General features: G+C 40.8%; 1 protein-coding gene across 5 annotated transcripts in view; it reads left to right on the top strand.

Moving 5' to 3' along the window:
- SGMS2 (sphingomyelin synthase 2) overlaps positions 1 to 17,629 on the top strand; it is a 41,864-nt gene that overhangs the window by 12,990 nt on the left and 11,245 nt on the right. For 3 of the 5 annotated variants that reach the window (XM_082759216.1, XM_082759213.1, XM_082759214.1), the window contains exons 2-5: positions 12,082 to 12,738; positions 13,508 to 13,625; positions 14,509 to 14,662; positions 17,133 to 17,299. In XM_082759216.1, coding sequence (XP_082615342.1) covers positions 12,284 to 12,738; positions 13,508 to 13,625; positions 14,509 to 14,662; positions 17,133 to 17,299 — 894 coding nt within the window. In that variant the 5' untranslated portion in view covers positions 12,082 to 12,283. Of the gene's footprint in view, positions 1 to 6,526; positions 6,744 to 8,428; positions 8,450 to 12,081; positions 12,739 to 13,507; positions 13,626 to 14,508; positions 14,663 to 17,132; positions 17,300 to 17,629 lie in introns of those variants that run through there. The other 2 variants (XM_082759215.1, XM_082759217.1) reach the window with 2 other exon arrangements.

Raw genomic sequence — 17,629 nt, 5'->3', positions numbered from 1 at the left:
GAATGAAGTTTGAGAGCTCCAGGACCACACATGAGAATGTGGCTGAACTGTGAGATGTAGCTGTAAATATACTTCTCCAAGTCTGTTTTCTCAAATTTTTGTTTGCTCAGTCACAGACTTCTTTATCTTGACCTTGCTATTTTTCTTTGGCCAGAACTGGGAGTATTCTTCATAGTTAGTAAGATGAATGTCAGAACTAGATTTGGGTTCCAGCTTGGTTTTGTTTCCTACTGTGGAAATACTATCTTGATTCAAGTTAGTGACAGTCATGTTACTGGCCAGGTCTTTAAACAAAGAAACAGAAAATGAACAATATACATGTTTAGTAAATAGGGATTCAGAGTGAGCATCACGAATGTGGTTCTTTCAATCCTTTCTAAGAGCTTTAGGCAGTAAACTTCTCAAACTATTAGGTGAGAAGGGGAAGGAAAATAAATGAAAGGATGAAATGAAAGTCTCACGAGGGGCTTGACATAGAAAGATTTCATTACTGCAGTGATGTTCAATGTGGGGTTGTTAAATGCTAGAAGACAGAAAATACTTCTTATCAAAGGCTGCAGTATAGCAAGGAATAATGGAGAGAGGTTTGTATTATTTTGGAGATGTTTAATTCCTTAGGCAAACAGCTCTGAGAGGCAGTAAAAACACATTAATAGTACTCTCAGCCTTCTCACTCAACACCTGCCCACCTCTAGGGTGGTGCCTCAAAAGGAGATGGCGAAATGTCTGGGAAAGGTATTGCAGAAAGATTTCAGTGGTACTTGTGATTGCTGCCCCACTCCTACCATCCATTAGAAACCTTATTTCTCGCTGCTACCCCGTGCTGTGGGGAGATGTGTGACAGCCAGAAGAACAGATAGCCCAAAGGAAGCATGTTGTGCTCATCAATCTGTAGAGGAAACAAAAATGAAGAAGGAAGTGTTGAAGTACATAGCGCTTCTAAGTGTATAAAGCTAAACAGTGTCATTTTCCATGACTAAATATTAAAAGGAATTATTTTTTCTTGTCAGCATAATGTGGAAAGTATGTTCTTCTATTAATAGAAAACCTTGAGCTAGTGGAACAGTTGAACAAGTTTAAGGAAGACCATGGGATTGGGTTAAAAATTTAAATCATGATGACTTTAAGCTTTAACTCTATAGTACTTAAACATGATGGGTAGCATTTTGGTAGGGGGAAAAAACAATTATGGCAGTTACAACTTCAGTTATGACAAGCTGGCAGCTAGAAAAACAAATCAGCACAACATCACAGATTCCTGTGAATTTCCCACATAACCATTTGTGTATATTAATCATTGTATTTGTTGTTCAGTAGTCTTAATGTCTGTGTTAGAAATAAAACCAGATAACTGCTGAAATACTGGGGCAAGGGAAGCTGCGAACATGGGAGAAGAAAATGGTGGTGGGGAAGCCAAGAGAAGCGCGGCCATGTTGTGTAATGGCGGCCGCGTGAGGGAGGAGGCGTCGTGTAATGGCGGCTGCGCCCCTGAGGCGGGCTGGGAAGCGAGACCTGTGTGCAAGGGAGGCGAGGGCTGCTGTGAGGGCAAAGCCCTCTTGTCCAAAGTTAATTGGGTGACGTTGGTGGTAGGGCGATGGTTGGACCAGATGATCTTGAAGGTCTCTGATCTTAATGGGTCTGATTCTCTCTGGTGTTTGTGACCCGGCTTGACAAAGAGGGCTGAGAATTCCCGGCTCTCACTGGAGCTTTGGTTGTGCTGCCGAGCCTCAAGCTGCTGATGGCAGGTGGGGTTGGGAGCCCCTGGTGGTAAGGGCAAGGTGAGGAGACAGAAGGGGGGACTGCAGCAGGGAGCAGGTCGTGGCTCATCATCTGTGCCATCTGATCTCCATGTTTACTGTTAGTGACAGAGGATGTGCTGCGGGTGTCATCCCTCCCAGATACTACTCATGAGGCTTTCTAGGCAGCTGGACCAGAGCTGATCACATTGAAAGCTATTTAGGATATGGGTGTGGGAGAGGGGAAAGAGAAGGTGTTCAGGGTATTCCATGACACACACACACACCCTTCCAGATTTGTTTCACACTGGTGTGACATATCACATAGGGTACAATGTGTCAGGATGCATGTGTGGGATACCCTCAAATAGGGAAGGAAAAAGAGGTGGGATGTTACTGTTTCTGAAAAAGGATGTTTTCATTGCTTGGGACTTCACAAGTGTTGTTCCTATGGAGGCGTCTCTAATTTGTAATGTGGGGTGTGACGAGAACTGAGGAATATGTGAAACTAACTTAAGGTCTGAAGCTAACCACTTCTAAATGTGTCCTGTCCTCAGATGTGGAATCTTTCTGCTGTCTCTGGATGAGGACTGTAGTTACTGGATATCTTTTAAGTCATATGCCTTGCAAGGACTAATGTCTGTACTGCATCTTTGTTAAACGTGACCTGTGAGGGATGAGGCTCTGTATACTGAGGTGCTAAAATAGCTTTTGTCTGGGCTGTACAAATTGTGCATGTACTTCTGGCTTATTACCTGCTAACATTGTAAAGTGCTCTGTGGATTTAAGCAACTGCTATCCTCTTTATACTCTTAGGAAGAGGGTTTTTTATTGCCTCAGGGAATATTTGGGAATGTTCTCATAAATGTGACCTCTTACTTTGCAGCTGGTGCTATGCTTCTATTTGGGAGTAGCACAAGGGAAAAACTTGCCAGGCGTTATCTCTTCAGTAGTTGCCGAAATATTTTTAGGATGTATCACTGATAAGTTTCCCCTAAGTGTGTGGCTTTCTAACTGCCTCTCGCCTGATAAGCCATAGCAGAGTCTCTTTAAAGCACACATTAGTCAGTGCGATTGCTCACCACCCTGTGATGAAAGTGGTGACTAACCTCTCTCTCTGACTTTCCATGGTGAAGCACAACCTTTACCCTCGGTAACTGGGTGGAGGATTTTATAAAACATTATGAAACATTGCTGCCTCCTGTGCCGCTCCCGGTGGCTGGTAACTGCAAATTTCCTGTGATCTAGAGAAGATGTGGGACGGCAGATGCTCTGCTAGGCTGCCAACAAGTCTTTATTGTGTCCTTTGGGGAAGGATCTTTCTTTGGGTAGTGGTTCCTTGACAGCATCAGGAGGCTAGAGCAAAATAAGTGATCAGCGCAGAGAAGGCTGAAACACTCAGACAGTGAACTACATGGACATAACAGCATGATGATCCTGAGCCTTATTTTGTTATTTTTTCCTATGTTATCTTTTGCCTGGTAAGACAGAGGTAGTACAGTGACTTCTACTCTTTATGGAGTGTTTATAATTTTTCCTTTAACGAGTGGAAAAAAAGATGCAAGCCCAGTGCCGCTTTGCAATGTTACAAAATAGGCAGTCATTCAGTACCTTTTTGTATTTATTCAAAAGCAGCTGATTAGGATCTTAAATATCAACTCAGCTTAGCATGCTGTTCTGTCCAGAAGCCTCCATTAAAGGGCAACAAGCTCTTGGTCAGCAAATAGGATCCTTTGGAGTCTGGGGACCAAACAGCTGAAGATCTTGAAGATGCCTTCAAATGATTAAGGCAAACTTACTCAGTGATGTTCAGAACAATAGAGCTCAGATGTTTTTCCTTTGTTCGCGTTGCCACTGGGGTCCTGGTAAGTGCTTCTAAGGAAAAACCGATATAGACTTGCAAGTGACAATATGATAATCTGTTCTGAGAGTGTTTGAATGAGCAGTACTTCTGTAGTACAGCTTTATCTCCTGCTTCTTCAGAATCACGAGTGACAAGTGTGTTGGCAGCCTATCAGAGAATGTAGATAAGCTTCCGACTTCCAGACAGTCAAACTGCAATCCACTTCTTGCATGTGTTTACGTAGTGCAAGCATAAACATTGCACATCTGAAAGATGAGCTTGGCTCTGGGAATATTTTTACTGTAGCAAAATAGGTATAATAAGCTAATCTATTAAGCTCAGTCCTATTTTTCATACCTAAGTGTACTTTGCTCAGATCTGTTTTAGCAGTGTTTTCTGTGACCTATGTGCAGTTTGAGGCATACATAAAGGATGGAGAAAGTGCTACTGTAAAACTGGAGACCTGGAATGCTTAAAACTAACTAAATCTTAAGTTCCTGCTATCAAGGTAGCAGAGAATACCCAGCTTCTCATCTTGTTCTGATCCCCAAAGGTAATACTAAAACTTTAGTTGACCAAAGACAATATCAACTGCTGACACTTGTTTCCTGCGAACTGCGATATAGGTAATAATATGACATAATAACTTCCCCGTGTGTTATCTCCAGATGCTTAATTTGCTTCCGGAGTAATTTACTTCCCGATCCTCTTATAGTGACTACCAAAGACAAGAACATATTACAGCTGGATCAAATGTTTGAGCCAAACCTAAAAGAAGTGAATGAAGCTTAAAACTACTGCTACCTAGAAACTGGCATCTTGTATGTGAGTGTATGTATCTTTAGAGTATATCAATCTTATTATTTTGAACACTCTTGTTCAGTATGAGCATTCAGTTTTGGAACAGCATGTTAAGAACTACTTATTTGGAGAGGCTGCTGAAATTGTGACAAATCAGTCCTTGATAAATCCCAGAAGCTAAAATATTTTGATGGATGTTATAAAAATTTCAAATATTGGGTGAGAGACAGTAATTGTGAGCTAACTTTATGTGAAAATGATATTTATGTGAAAACCATGTGACTAACAACCTAAATAAAACTACCTGGTAGAGCTCTGCCAGGAAGAGCCAAATGTAGACAAGCCTTCTTACACTTGTCTTAAAGCTGTACACTCAGTCAAATAATTTCTTTAAATAATAATCGAACATTGGGGGGGGAGGAGTGGTGCAGAAAATTAAAGGAGATGTTGGTATGGGAGCAATTAGAAGCCCAGGAAGAAAACTCATTAAGATTCCCTGCTCTGTGTTTTTCCCATTTACATTTTTCCTCAGCGTATTACAGAATCATCCAGGTCGGAAGAGACCTCTGAGATCAGAGTCCAACCTTTGACCTAACGCTAGCAGTCCCCACTAAACCATATCCCTAAGCTCTACATCTAAACGTCTTTTGAAGACTTCCAGGGATGGTGACTCCACCACTTCCCTGGGCAGCCTGTTCCAATGCCTCACAACCCTTTCAGTAAAGAAGTTCTTCCTAACATCTAACCTAAAACTCCCCTGGCACAACTTAAGCCCATTCCCCCTCGTCCTGTCACCAGGCACGTGGGAGAACAGACCAACCCCCACCTCGCTACAGCCTCCCTTGAGGTACCCATAGAGAGCGATAAGGTCGCCCCTGAGCCTCCTCTTCTCCAGGCTGAACAAGCCCAGCTCCCTCAGCCGCTCCTCGTAGGACTTGTTCTCCAGGCCCCTCACCAGCTTCGTCGCCCTTCTCTGCACCCGCTCAAGCACCTCGATGTCCTTCTTGCAGCGAGGGGCCCAAAACTGAACACAGTACTCGAGGTGCGGCCTCACCAGAGCTGAGTACAGGGGGACGATCACCTCCCTAGCCCTGCTGGTCACACTGTTCCTGATACAAGCCAGGATGCCGTTGGCCTTCTTGGCCACCTGAGCACACTGCTGGCTCATATTCAGCCGACTATCCACCATCACTCCAGGTCCTTCTCTGCCTGGCAGCTCTCCAGCCATTCCTCTCCCAGCCTGTAGCTCTGCTTGGGGTTATTGTGCCCCAGGTGCAGGACCCGGCACTTGGCCTTCTTAAGCTTCATGCAGTTGACCTCAGCCCATTGGTGCAGCCTATCCAGATCCTCCTGCAGAGCTTTCCTACCCTCAAGCAGATCGACACACGCACCTAACTTGGTGTCATCTGCAAACTTACTGGGGGTGCACTCAATATTTTATTCACTCTAGCAATTGCTACTTCTGTTCTAACACGCTGGTTGAAAAGCTGTGCTTCTTGATGATGGTATGTGTCTATCTTTAGAAGATATTAAACTGGTTCCAAAAAGAAACCTTGTTCTTAGGACCTGGGTGTGTGCCTCACAGGAATTCCAGTTATCCGTTCGGGTTACTCGGCTGTCTTCGAGTCTGAGTCATGTCCCCTCCGCTCCCAGTGAATGTTCGGTAGCTTTGAGTAACTGTTTAATTTTTTTTTTAATTGATTTCTCCAAACCCTGAATATTTTCAGGATGACCCTGTAGCTAAGCAGGTGTTTGCTGCTTAGCTACTGAAGTCGTCTCAAGTCTACCCCTAGGTGGTTTATGGGCACCTCCTATTTCTTGATATGGCGGAGTCCCAGGTTCCACAATAGAAGGAATAGGGTATTAAATTAGTATAAGGACAATGCAGAAGCCAAAAGGAATACCCCCTTTTGGGGGAGTTGGATATTTGAGTTGTGGGAAGTGGTCTAATGGTGTTTTTTTTTCTTTTGGGCTGGAAAAAGTATGTAGCTCTGGGGAGTTCCTTTCACTGACAGTATCAGAGGATGATTACGCTTAGTCCTTGCTGTCAGCTTGGCAGTAAGGGAGCAAAAGCATCCAGCAAGGGTGGGTTTTGGTTTTGTTTCTTGTTTCCCTCATCGATAAGGCTTCTGTATTCTTTCAGAATATGAGAAAAATAGCTTGAGAAGGCACTAGGAGAGAAAGAAAGCCTTTGAAATCCTACAGACCAGATGACATAGCACCCTGAGCTTTCAGTGCAAAGTTTTGACCACAGCATGCACTCAGCTGGAAATAATCCTGATGAGACATCAGAAATGGTGGATCAATAAGCCTTGCAGTCCTGTCAGAGTACCAGGAAGGAACACCGCTCTTTCCTGCAAGCTGTAGGTATAATTGCTTTTGCTTAATAAGTTAATACAAAAACCTGGAGGCTGCTCTGCTGCTAGGTTGTTAGGTTATTATTCTCTTGTTGTTCAGATGCTGTTTGATATTTAAGGCTTATGTGGATGTCATTAAATGTTTGAAAACAGTCTTCCTTTATTTAAATTACTAGTGGTAGTAACTAGTTTCCTCCTCTTGCCTACAAATAAGTCAACTGCGTACTGTGAAGCACTTGATATTTTTCATTAAATGCATCGTTCTTCAGATGTTTCAACTGTTAAGGGTACAAAATGCATCTGGATTTGATTGCTGATCTCCCCATCAGTGACTGCTGTGACGTGTTGAGAAGGGCTGCACAAACTTAAGTGATTATGAACCAGATCTGTGAAAGTCTATAGCTACAAAAATTAAGCTGGGGCTCTTGTCCATCCAGTGGAAATCAATCCCTCTATCTGGGAGAAAATTGATCTTTTCATTTCAATGCATTCTCATTGAAGTCATTTTTTTAGGAATTGAAAAAATAATTTGGAAGTATAAAAATTGAAAGAAAAAGCTGAGGGTAGGTATGTGGTAAGAGAATGGAATTAGGTACTCTGCAAGACTGGGTATTTTACATATGATTTTTAAAAGAAACCCTTGAGCACTGCGTCTCTCTAAATCTCTTCACCCCTGGTTGGAGGGGTGAAGCTAAAATCCGAGTCGGAGGAGAAATGGAAAACAAACCCTCCTTTGTAAACTGTTCTGCAACATCAGGCACAAAGCAAAGCAAGCTTGAAACTGGCAGAAGAGATGAAAATAAACCACAAGCGTGACAGAAATAGGAACGCTTTTCTCAGTGTTTTCTGTTCTAGCATAATATTTACATCGTGTCAGCTGACAACAAGGATAAGCATTTTCAAAACCTGGAGGCCTACAAAGAATGGGGTGGTTTGTGTGGACTTCAATCTGGGAGTCATAATGTTGCCTATGTACAGATACTTCTGATGTTGAAAGATGCTTCAAGAAGTTGTGTTTGAAAGAAGATACAAATCAGAACCTTTGCTGGCATGGCAGTGGAATATTTTGCCTTTATCTTTGCTTTCAGTGACGTGGAACTGATGGTTCCTTCTTTAAAAAGAATTCTCTTCCTTGTAGAGTCCCCGGATGCGTGTAATTCACTGGCGAAAATGACTTGTGCAACAGTTTCATTTGGTCTCTGCAGGAAATGGGGGTCATGGAGTGAAACTGCAGGTGTCTGTTGGTCCGGCTGGAGCTGGACTTTGCCTGACTCAGGGACTATTTCAGCAATACTAGGTTTTTAATCCATAAAGTAAACAAACAAGGAGGACTTGGGATAGCAACCGTGCAGTCACTGCTTTGAACTTTGAGAAAGTGTGCTGCAGCTCAGGCTGTAGTTACAGGAAGCCAAGGTTTTGCAGAACTCTTTTCCCCCCTGCTTTTAAGTGAGGAGCTTCTTGAGGATCCCTGTACCCTTCCCACTGGGGGATCGATCGTATTGCGCCACGGTGCTAGTTAAGAGAAATCCCAAGACAGGTTTAACAGGAATGTCCGAACATCTGAGCGCTTCCTGCTTGTCCTAACCCCTTCTGGGGAAACAGCAAGCGTTTGGAGGTGGGCTTCAAGGCTGGCTGACCTCTGTGTGCCGGGGAGGAACGAGGAGTCCAGCCACATCGTGCTGCTTGTCGCTCTTGCTGCAAGCACTGAAGAGGTACCGTGAAATAGGTTGCTTGTGTTTCCTTAGTTGAGTCAGGGAGTGCTTTTTTCAGTTCTAAGAATTTTGTGGTATGACAGATCTACCTGTTAAACTGACTGCTTCCATCGTAGGATAGCTTCTGAAGTGAACCTGCCAAGTCAAAAGTCAAATGTTCAGTTCTGTGACCTATGACTCTTCATTTTTCTCTTCAATGTGTTGAGTTCGAGACGTTCTGTTCTTTCTAATCTTCAGTGATCAAAAGGAGCGTGACTTCTCGCAGCTCGCAGAGTAGGTTGTGTGCAGTGATTTAGTGATCCTTGAAACAGGTATATGAGATGAAGATTAAATGTTAGGAAACAAAAGGGTGACTTCACTTATGAATACTGCATTAGTGTAATGCTCCGCTAATGCCTGGTGATACCTTAAAGCTCTGAAGGGAAAAGCTGGTGCTGAATGACTGACTACACTTCTTAAAAAGCTTTATCTAATCTTGTATTTTGAGGATTAAAACTGGTGTTTTGGGGGGAACGCAGTCTTCCCACGCATGTTGTATGGTCTTAAATGAATACTGATGTGTGCTTTGTATCTTCAGGTTGGGGATATGCGTACTTTTCAGAGATGTACAGGCATCTGTTGGGAATCAGGAAGGAACCGCTTGTAAGATTTCATAAATAAGGCTTAGGCTCTAACTCTTCCGTCAATAGAATAATAAGTCTATCATGCCTTATACTTCTGCTATTGGTAAAAATTGTGTGAGCCTGGGAGATCTATGATCTCTGCTCATTAAAAGAGAAGATGTTTTTTATTGCTCTTGGTATGGAAGGCAACAGTTGGCATATGATTTCTTGTTTTTCCCCCATCCATTTCCTGGGAACATGACAGAAATCAGTGCTTGGGCTGTGATGCTTGCAATTAAATCAAGAATCACACAGGAGCAAAACGTCACCATGTCTATCCCCAAGTAATTTTCCTTAATGAAACTCGAACTGCTTTTTCTATGAAATAATACCTTTTGGAGCAGAGCATATAAAAGCTTGTTTTTCTTGCTGGTCTTCTGATGTTAGCCATTGGAAATGGACTGCTCTCTGTAACCTGTTTAGTTAGAGGGCAGATATGTAGGAGGAACCTGCTGGATGATGACCAGCCTAATTGGAGCTAGGCTTCTTTGCTTCTGGAATCAGATCTCATTAAAACCAGGAAAGCAACAATGATAAACTTGAAACAGGCATCAAGTAGGCTGGTTTTTGTCCTCTCAAGCTTGATTCTAATTTTTTTTTTTTTACTGTAGCTGGTTCCTGTAAACTTAATGATTCATAACAGGCGATATGTGTTTTGATCAGAATACACATACAGTGTAAACTTAAACAGGGGGAAGTTGTAGCATGCTCTCACAGATTCCTCCCTAGTGAGCTTGCTCTTACAATTTGAGATTTGGACTGTGTGTGAAGACCAGGTTTTGTTCCTTCCTTCCTTTCAAATGCTTACCCATGGTTCCAAAAACCTGGAAAAACTTTTTCTGCTTGGAATTTGGATTTGAATACAGAAGAGTACAAGCCTTACACAGAAATTAAATGTTAATAGTGAAATGTCTCTTTGCCTTGTTCTTGGAAACAGCTGAACTGAGGAAAGAGTTTCTTTGTGTGCTTGTGTGGCTGCGATAAGACATCAGCACGTTTCTGTACTGTTACATGCACATGCATGCAGATTTGACCAGTCTATAGAAATAGTTATGCAAGGGTACTACTTTCTAGGTATCGTTTAATTACCAATGGCATAAGACTTCTGAACACTGAAGTAGCAAAGGTTTAAGTCTAGCTGTATCTCCATTTATCTGTGTGTAGATGTGACACTACAGCAGAAGTGTTTTTTCTGTATCATCATTGAAGTCTTGGGTCTTATGCTTGTCTTTAGCAGACAGGGAAAGGAATGTGTCAAGATGAGTACGCATGGAAGTTGAAATGCTCTCCTACTCTAGTACGACTGATTTAACATCTGCTCTGATAGAATAGTCTTAGTTTTGACAAGCACCACAATGAAGTTGTTGCCTAGCTGTTGGCTTAAGCATCCCCTACTCTTAGGAAAGTGGAACTTCTCAGAATAAGAGGGAGGAAAAAAGTATCAGAAACCATCACTTGTCTTCTCCAGGTTGTCACTTTTGCAGGTGGGGGAGTTTGCTTTGTGTGTAGCTTCTCGTGCACTTGATAGGGATTTAGAAAAATCCAACCACTGAGAAGTTAATTCAGAAATACCTCTTGAATACTCTTCTGAATATTTTGGGATTAATTGTATGAATCTTATTTGGCATCAATTAATTAGCCATTTTGTCATTTGGCTGTAAGAAGTGTAGATAGAATATCAGTAGGATTTATGTGCTGACCGTGTTAAATACCTTTCTTTAAAAAAGACACAAACATCAAACCAAAAGTTTCCAGACTGTCTTGAGTTTAGGTTCTTTGCTATAAAGAGATGAATTATTAAACAAGCTTTTCCTAAACAGCCTGTTTTCTCCTAAACAAGGTCTATGACGGAACAGGGAGATGGGCAGCTCCAGTTACCATCCTAATCACAGCACAGCATTACAGCAGCAGCCTGTTTTGGCATGCAGGTGTGAGGTGGCGGTGGTAGTGTTGGGCTGTCCTCTTAGAGAAGCAATAAAAAAAAATTAGCAGGTAGACAGCGAACACTTTGTACATTATTTCTTTTGTAATGGGAATTGAACAGAATAAAAACTGTACGCTACAACTACAAGCAATATCACAGAACTTTAAAGACAAAACTTGGCTATTGATTCAACTAGAACTACTTTGGCTCTGTAGAGGTGAACTGTGCTTTCTCTGTAAAGTGTAGTATAGAAAATGGCTTTCACTTACCTAGTGAAAACTTCAATGGGTGCCTTTAACTGACGGATTTTCCTGAATTGATAAATACAGCCTGAAATAAATCCTGCACAATGAGTCTTGCTACTCATTTCTGTTTAAAACATCTATTTAGACCCCTTTCTATGTAAACTAGTGGAAAAATACAGATCACTCATAGTTTATTCTACATATAGGTTACCATAACTAAGAATCTAATCCAGAAGTATTTCTCAGTTCTCTGAAAATCCAGATGTTGTTTAGTGGGTACTACAACAGCTGTGGTTGACATACTTCTAGTTCCAAGGATATTTAATTGAGCTATCCGTGAGTGAATTCCCTAGATAATCTGATTTTATGCCTTACAAGATGAAATCCTGTAGTGGCTTTCTCTCTTGTCTCATCACCTGAACTAACAAGATTGGCTGACCGATCTATATGGATAAACAGTGTTAATATACAGTAACTGTATTGTCAAACAGGAGTGATTATTTTGTACAAAATGCCCTGGAGTGATAAGCCTCAGAATTGCTGCACACGTGGATTAGTCTTAGTTCTGACAACTAAAGTGAGAGCTGTGATGATTAAAGGCTGTGCATCTTCTCCTTTTAAAAAGAAAAAGCCTAACCTGTAGCTTGATAAGTCTAATCTTGAATGATTTTACAGTATCACCTTTAGTTTCTTTTTGACTGTATATGTAAAATGGATATAAACATATATATAATAAGCATTTCTAAGATTTTTTCATTGTCACGTTAATAGTTCTGAAGGTCCTGATTATTTTTTTTGCAGATGATGCAGCTCTAGAGAAAAAGTTGTCTCCACAACTCGCTTTACAGTATTTTTCAGCACAATGGACTCATCTTAAGAATTTTACCCGTAATCAAAAATCATCTAGGAACGAGAACACTGGACTTTGAGGAGCAAGAGACTTTAAAGAGAGCCTGGAAAACAGTCACCCGAACTCCCAAGTTGTACGGCCCAAACCAGGTGAATGAATACCATTGAGACAGCGAAGCTTGAAGAACATATGGAGGGTCAAAACAATGATGCTTCTAATGGCTACACACGACCTACTCTCTCAGTCAGTGAGGAGAACAAAAATGGCAATAGCAAACCCAAGGGCTTGTCCAATGGCTTGCGAAAAACAGCGAAGAAATATCCCGATTACATCCAGATTGCTATGCCTGCTGAGACAAGGAACAAATTTCCTCTGGAATGGTGGAAAACAGGCATTGCCTTTGTCTATGCTCTCTTCAACTTGATTCTAACAACTGTCATGATCACTGTGGTCCATGAGAGAGTACCTCCGAAGGAGCTCAGCCCTCCCTTGCCTGATAAATTTTTTGATTATGTTGATCGTGTGAAATGGGCTTTTTCCGTATCCGAAATAAACGGAATGATACTAGTTGGATTATGGATATTCCAGTGGTTATTTCTTAGATATAAGTAAGTAACTGTTTCTTTCTCTGTTTCCAAAGTGTTGGTTTCTGTCACTTAACTTGGGTAGTAGAAGAAAGCTTACAGTACAATCTGTAGCTTTATGGTCGAATAGGTCTGGCAGAAAACAATGAAGGGACAGCTATTAAAAAATGCTCCGGTGTCCACGCTGGATACAGAGATATGGCTTTATCCTGTTTATCATGTAGTGTTTTTGAATTGGAATTTGATATGTACTTTCACTCCTCAAATTTACTACGGGGTTGGGCATTCCAGAGTTGTGATTACTGAAATGGCTACATTTAAGCAGGAAATCAGTGATACTTAAAAAAAAAAAAAAAAAAAAAAAAAATTTTATGCATCTGAGGAAGAAGCCACTGTCTTCTACAGCTGGACTAGAAGCTTGTTTTCTTGTCTCGATTTGTTTAAGATAAACATGTACTTCACTTCCAAATATGAGAAAAGTCACTGAGTCAAGGGAAAATGTACCTGACAGCATGCCCGAATTTCGTGCCTAGATCAGACTGAGGCCATGTTAAGATAGCTTTGGGACCTTTGTGGTAGTTGCTGTATCCTACTATGATCAAGGAAGACTTTTTAGTATTTGACTTAAAGTAGTGCTGTAGAGAAGTGTTGAGGCAAGGAGCAGTGGGGTGGAGCTGCTCTTTAATTCTGTGTATTTAGTTATCTAATGAAGCTGGAGCTCTAACTCTTACACGTGTATCCTGCATGTGACCTTTGTAGTTAATCCTTTTTTCCCCTCTTCCCTTCCTTTCAGATCAATAGTGGGACGCAGGTTTTTTTTTATAATAGGAACTTTGTACCTGTACCGCTGTATTACTATGTATGTTACCACTTTACCTGTGCCTGGAATGCATTTTCAGTGTGCGCCAAAGGTAAGAGCTCTTACTTCCTAATTCTTGTCTTAATCTCTGCCTGAGTCATTATGGCTCATTAAAGCAAATACTAAAATGAATTTGTCACCTTTTTGGGTAGGATCTCATCAACCTTAAACGTGTCTATTCAGTTTTATGCTTTCCAGTTGGAAGAACTTGACTTAAATAGTTCATCCACTACGTTCTTCTGTTACGGAAGAAAGCTTCATTTACATCACTGTTGTAGAGTCCCTCAACTACTTTGCTTAAATAGCTTGCAGGATTACTTTGCCTGCAGGCTTTATCAAAGGGTGGGAAGAGGCAAACAAAGGGAATCTTAAACGTCCTTTCAGCAAAGACGCTTTGCTGCCATTGAAACAAGAGGGTTTACTCAAACTCTGAGAAACTTGATGGCTCTTCAGGATCTTTTTGTCCATGTGAATATTTCTCTGATTCTGAAAAACGAAAAAATCCCTTTATCTTTATGATACTATTGGTTGGAACTAGATAATCTTTCAGGTATTTTTCAGCCTGAGACAATTTATCATTTTTTTTTTTCCCCTAGAATTAACCTTCACTTTAGGTGAAACTGAGTAAAAACAAGTATTTGCCTAACATTTGTCTGAAATAAAGACCTGATCTGAATGCATTTAAAAAAAAAAAAAAGCCTCTAAATCTGAGTAAGTTGTGACTGAGATTGTAACTCAAACAACTTTATATTTACTAAGTTTAGAGATTTTTTTTGGGGGGGGGGGGGTAGAACACAAAGAAAATAAAGATAAGTGTCCTTTTTGTTCCTGTCTCCCCTAACTCAACGTAAGTTTGCATAAGAATTTTATCAAAAAGTGTTTTCAGGTAATTTACGCTCTATCAACTTTTGTTTCACTTCTTTTTGGTGGTCTAGTTGAACGGAGATTCTCAGGCAAAGTTGCAGAGGATCCTGCGACTGATATCTGGTGGTGGTCTGTCCATAACTGGATCTCACGTCCTCTGTGGAGACTTCCTGTTTAGTGGTCACACTGTAGTGCTAACATTGATCTACCTGTTCATCAAAGAGTGTAAGTTATGGTGTATTTAATACGTTCCCGTTTGTATCTGTTGCACTGGGAAAGCATGTGATAGGAGTACATGTAACACTGCCCTCCAAAAGTTACTGAACAACTCCACGCAGATGGTGTGCTTAGGTGCTTGAAAATACGAGTCATGACTTTGCAGAATGAAAATGGAACATAGGTATAGTAAAAGTGGTGGGGATTTTTAGGGCTTGATGTGACTAGACGGTTCACTTCTAGCTTTATATGAAGTGATTGGTTGAAGCAAGCCAGCATTTAATTATTCATTGATAGGTTATTCAAATTTTGGCTAAAACACACTGCAGACTAGCTCTGTGCAGGCTGACTGCTTTAGGTTTGAAGCGATTTTTGTGGCTTGAATGTACAGTCGTTGCACACTGCTTCTACGTACAGAAGCGATGTTCTTCTAAGCATGTAGTATGTTAGTTACATCAACCAGTGGAAAGTGATGTGGGTTTTGTTTTTTTTTACTCCTCGGATGTCTTCTTCTAGAGTCTCTTCCTTGGGACTTCAAATTTAATAAGAGTTTGGTAAGCACACAGGAGATAATGGGGTTACAGCTTCCCCTTCTGCTTTATAGTGTTAATGGGTGTGGGGAGGGTGAGGAATCTGTCTGTGCTGCTCACACAGCATCAGCTGAAGTTCTGCAGAACTGAGTGCCAACTTTGGAGTCTGATATGGTAAGCAGTGCTTCTGTCCTTGTAACTCCTCTGCTTATAAATGAGGAGTGAGGAGTTTCCTTTTCAGTTGGCATGTTTGGAACTGGAATCTTCCTAGTGTTACATCCCAAACTACGGAAATGCTAGCGTAGCTCATGGAAATGTATGACTCTTCACTGAAACAAATAGGACTAGCTAGCATCAGTTGAATGCCTCCCTCTGTTAAAATGCTGAGGGAGAGGTGTGTCGCAATGCTGCGTTCTGCCTTCAAAAACATCTGAAAATACCACTTTAATATTGTAAACCTAAAACTATCTTGCACTTGCAGATTTCGTAAGCTTTTATAATAGAGGTTTAGGATAACTAATTTGTCTCCTGACTCTTAGGCCTTGGTCATCTGTGTAAAGTGAGTAGTACTGAGGGAATGGCATATGTAACTCATCAAAATTACCAGTACAGTATTAGGAAAATGGCCTAAAACCAAAATTATGTCTTAGTTTGTGGCTGTAACTGCAGCTTAATGCTGTTCTCATACTCTTCAGTGTATTTAGTACAAGGACAGATGCAGGTAACACATTATTTAGTGATAGTGTAATACTTGCCCTTTTATCACAAAGGGCTGGAAGACTTGTATCATACAGATTCTTGTAATGAGTCTTTTGCTGCCTAATTATTAAGCACAAGTTTCTGTGGTGGTGTGCTTTATAACTGATGCTCTCTCATTCTTCTGATATGACAAACTTCAGTATCAGATGCATTATGAGGTTTTTATTATTTCCAGTTTAGTGGATTTGTTTGCATTTTTAATCCTTTGCTGTTACCTCATTTATTTCCCTCATACTCCAACTTTTTTGCCTAGAATAGTAATTTGCATTTCTAGCCTTGTGTGTATTGCTTGGGGTTGGTTTCAACTTATTGGAATGACTTGGCTTCCGATTCTTTTCTTAACTAGTAAGTATGAATTTGTAATGTTTAGGGGAACATGAAAGCTTACTTTTCTGGCATATGCACCGAAATTGAAGTCTTACAGCCGCTGTTTTGCACAGGCCTATATCAAACTAGCTGGGTAGGTTTGAGATCAGTAACTTGTCTGCTGGTGTGTAAAATTAAAAGCTGACCATAGTTCCACAAGGGAAAGGGTGCCAAAACCTCCCACTGCAAGTGAAATGAAGCCTGTTAGCCCGTCAGAAGTTATGAATGGTCTTTGTGACACCCAAGACATTTTTCAATGGGGAGAGAAAGGGAAGGGAACTGTGCTGCTGAAGTGGCTTAAATACATTTTGAAGAATAGCTTTGCTCCCACTTAGACTTTTGTTAAGACGAGTAAATTTGCACTGTTCTTCCCCATACAGTGTAGTGTTTTGCAAAGTAGAGATCTCAGTGAAGTAGCTAAAACCTAGGAGTTTAAAGTACATGTGTCTTTTTCCTGTTTCATCTGATTTTGTGCTCAGTTTACATCAGTTCTAGACGTTGGACTTGAATGAAAGCTACCTCAAGTATAGACTAAAGAACGGGAGATTCAGGGCAGCCAAGTAAAATAACTTTTATAGGGTACGTGGAAAATAGAATTGGTGTTAACTGGAAAATTTAAATTGACTACAAAACACGTGATGGTCTGTCTGCCTCTAGTGGCAGCTTATATTTGGTTTGCTTGGGTTCATCATAAATGTTTTATGCTTTAAAATTTAGTAGTCTTACATCATATATATATATTTTTAATTTCCTACTTAACCCACTGTGGATTGCTATAGTAATATGTTTGCTTTTGTATTCCCTTTACCTCCCTGTCCTTACAGATTCACCACGTCATTTCTGGTGGTACCACTTAATCTGCTGGCTGATGAGTGCTGCTGGCATAATTTGTATACTTGTTGCTCATGAACACTACACTGTAGATGTCATCATTGCTTACTACATCACCACACGGCTCTTCTGGTGGTACCACTCGATGGCTAATGAAAAGGTGAGTCGCAAATAAGTTCAGAATCAATGTATTGCCTGCATTTGTTGATTCTGCTCACTAGCCAAAATTAGTTCTTAGTTTTGAAATAAAAATTAGAAGGTCAGTATTGAAATTTTAATTGAGTTTGTCAAGGAGCTTGACTCTACTATGGTTTAAGTAAATGTTTAATGCTTTAATAATCTCTTCTTAATCTGGGGTTTAAGTTCTAAAAAGCATTTCTGATATCTTGGCATAAAAACACTTTTTTTGAACTTCAATGTTTTGTTGCTGTTGTGGATGTGCAGAATAGCCCTTGATTATGTAAGTTTATGAATCAACGGTAGATAATTT

This window comes from Aythya marila (genome assembly GCF_965140915.1).
Source record: "Aythya marila genome assembly, chromosome: 4".
In the NCBI taxonomy this organism is placed as follows: domain Eukaryota; kingdom Metazoa; phylum Chordata; class Aves; order Anseriformes; family Anatidae; genus Aythya; species Aythya marila.
Note: the sequence above shows the minus strand (reverse complement) of the source record. Positions and strands in the feature narration are given on the sequence as shown.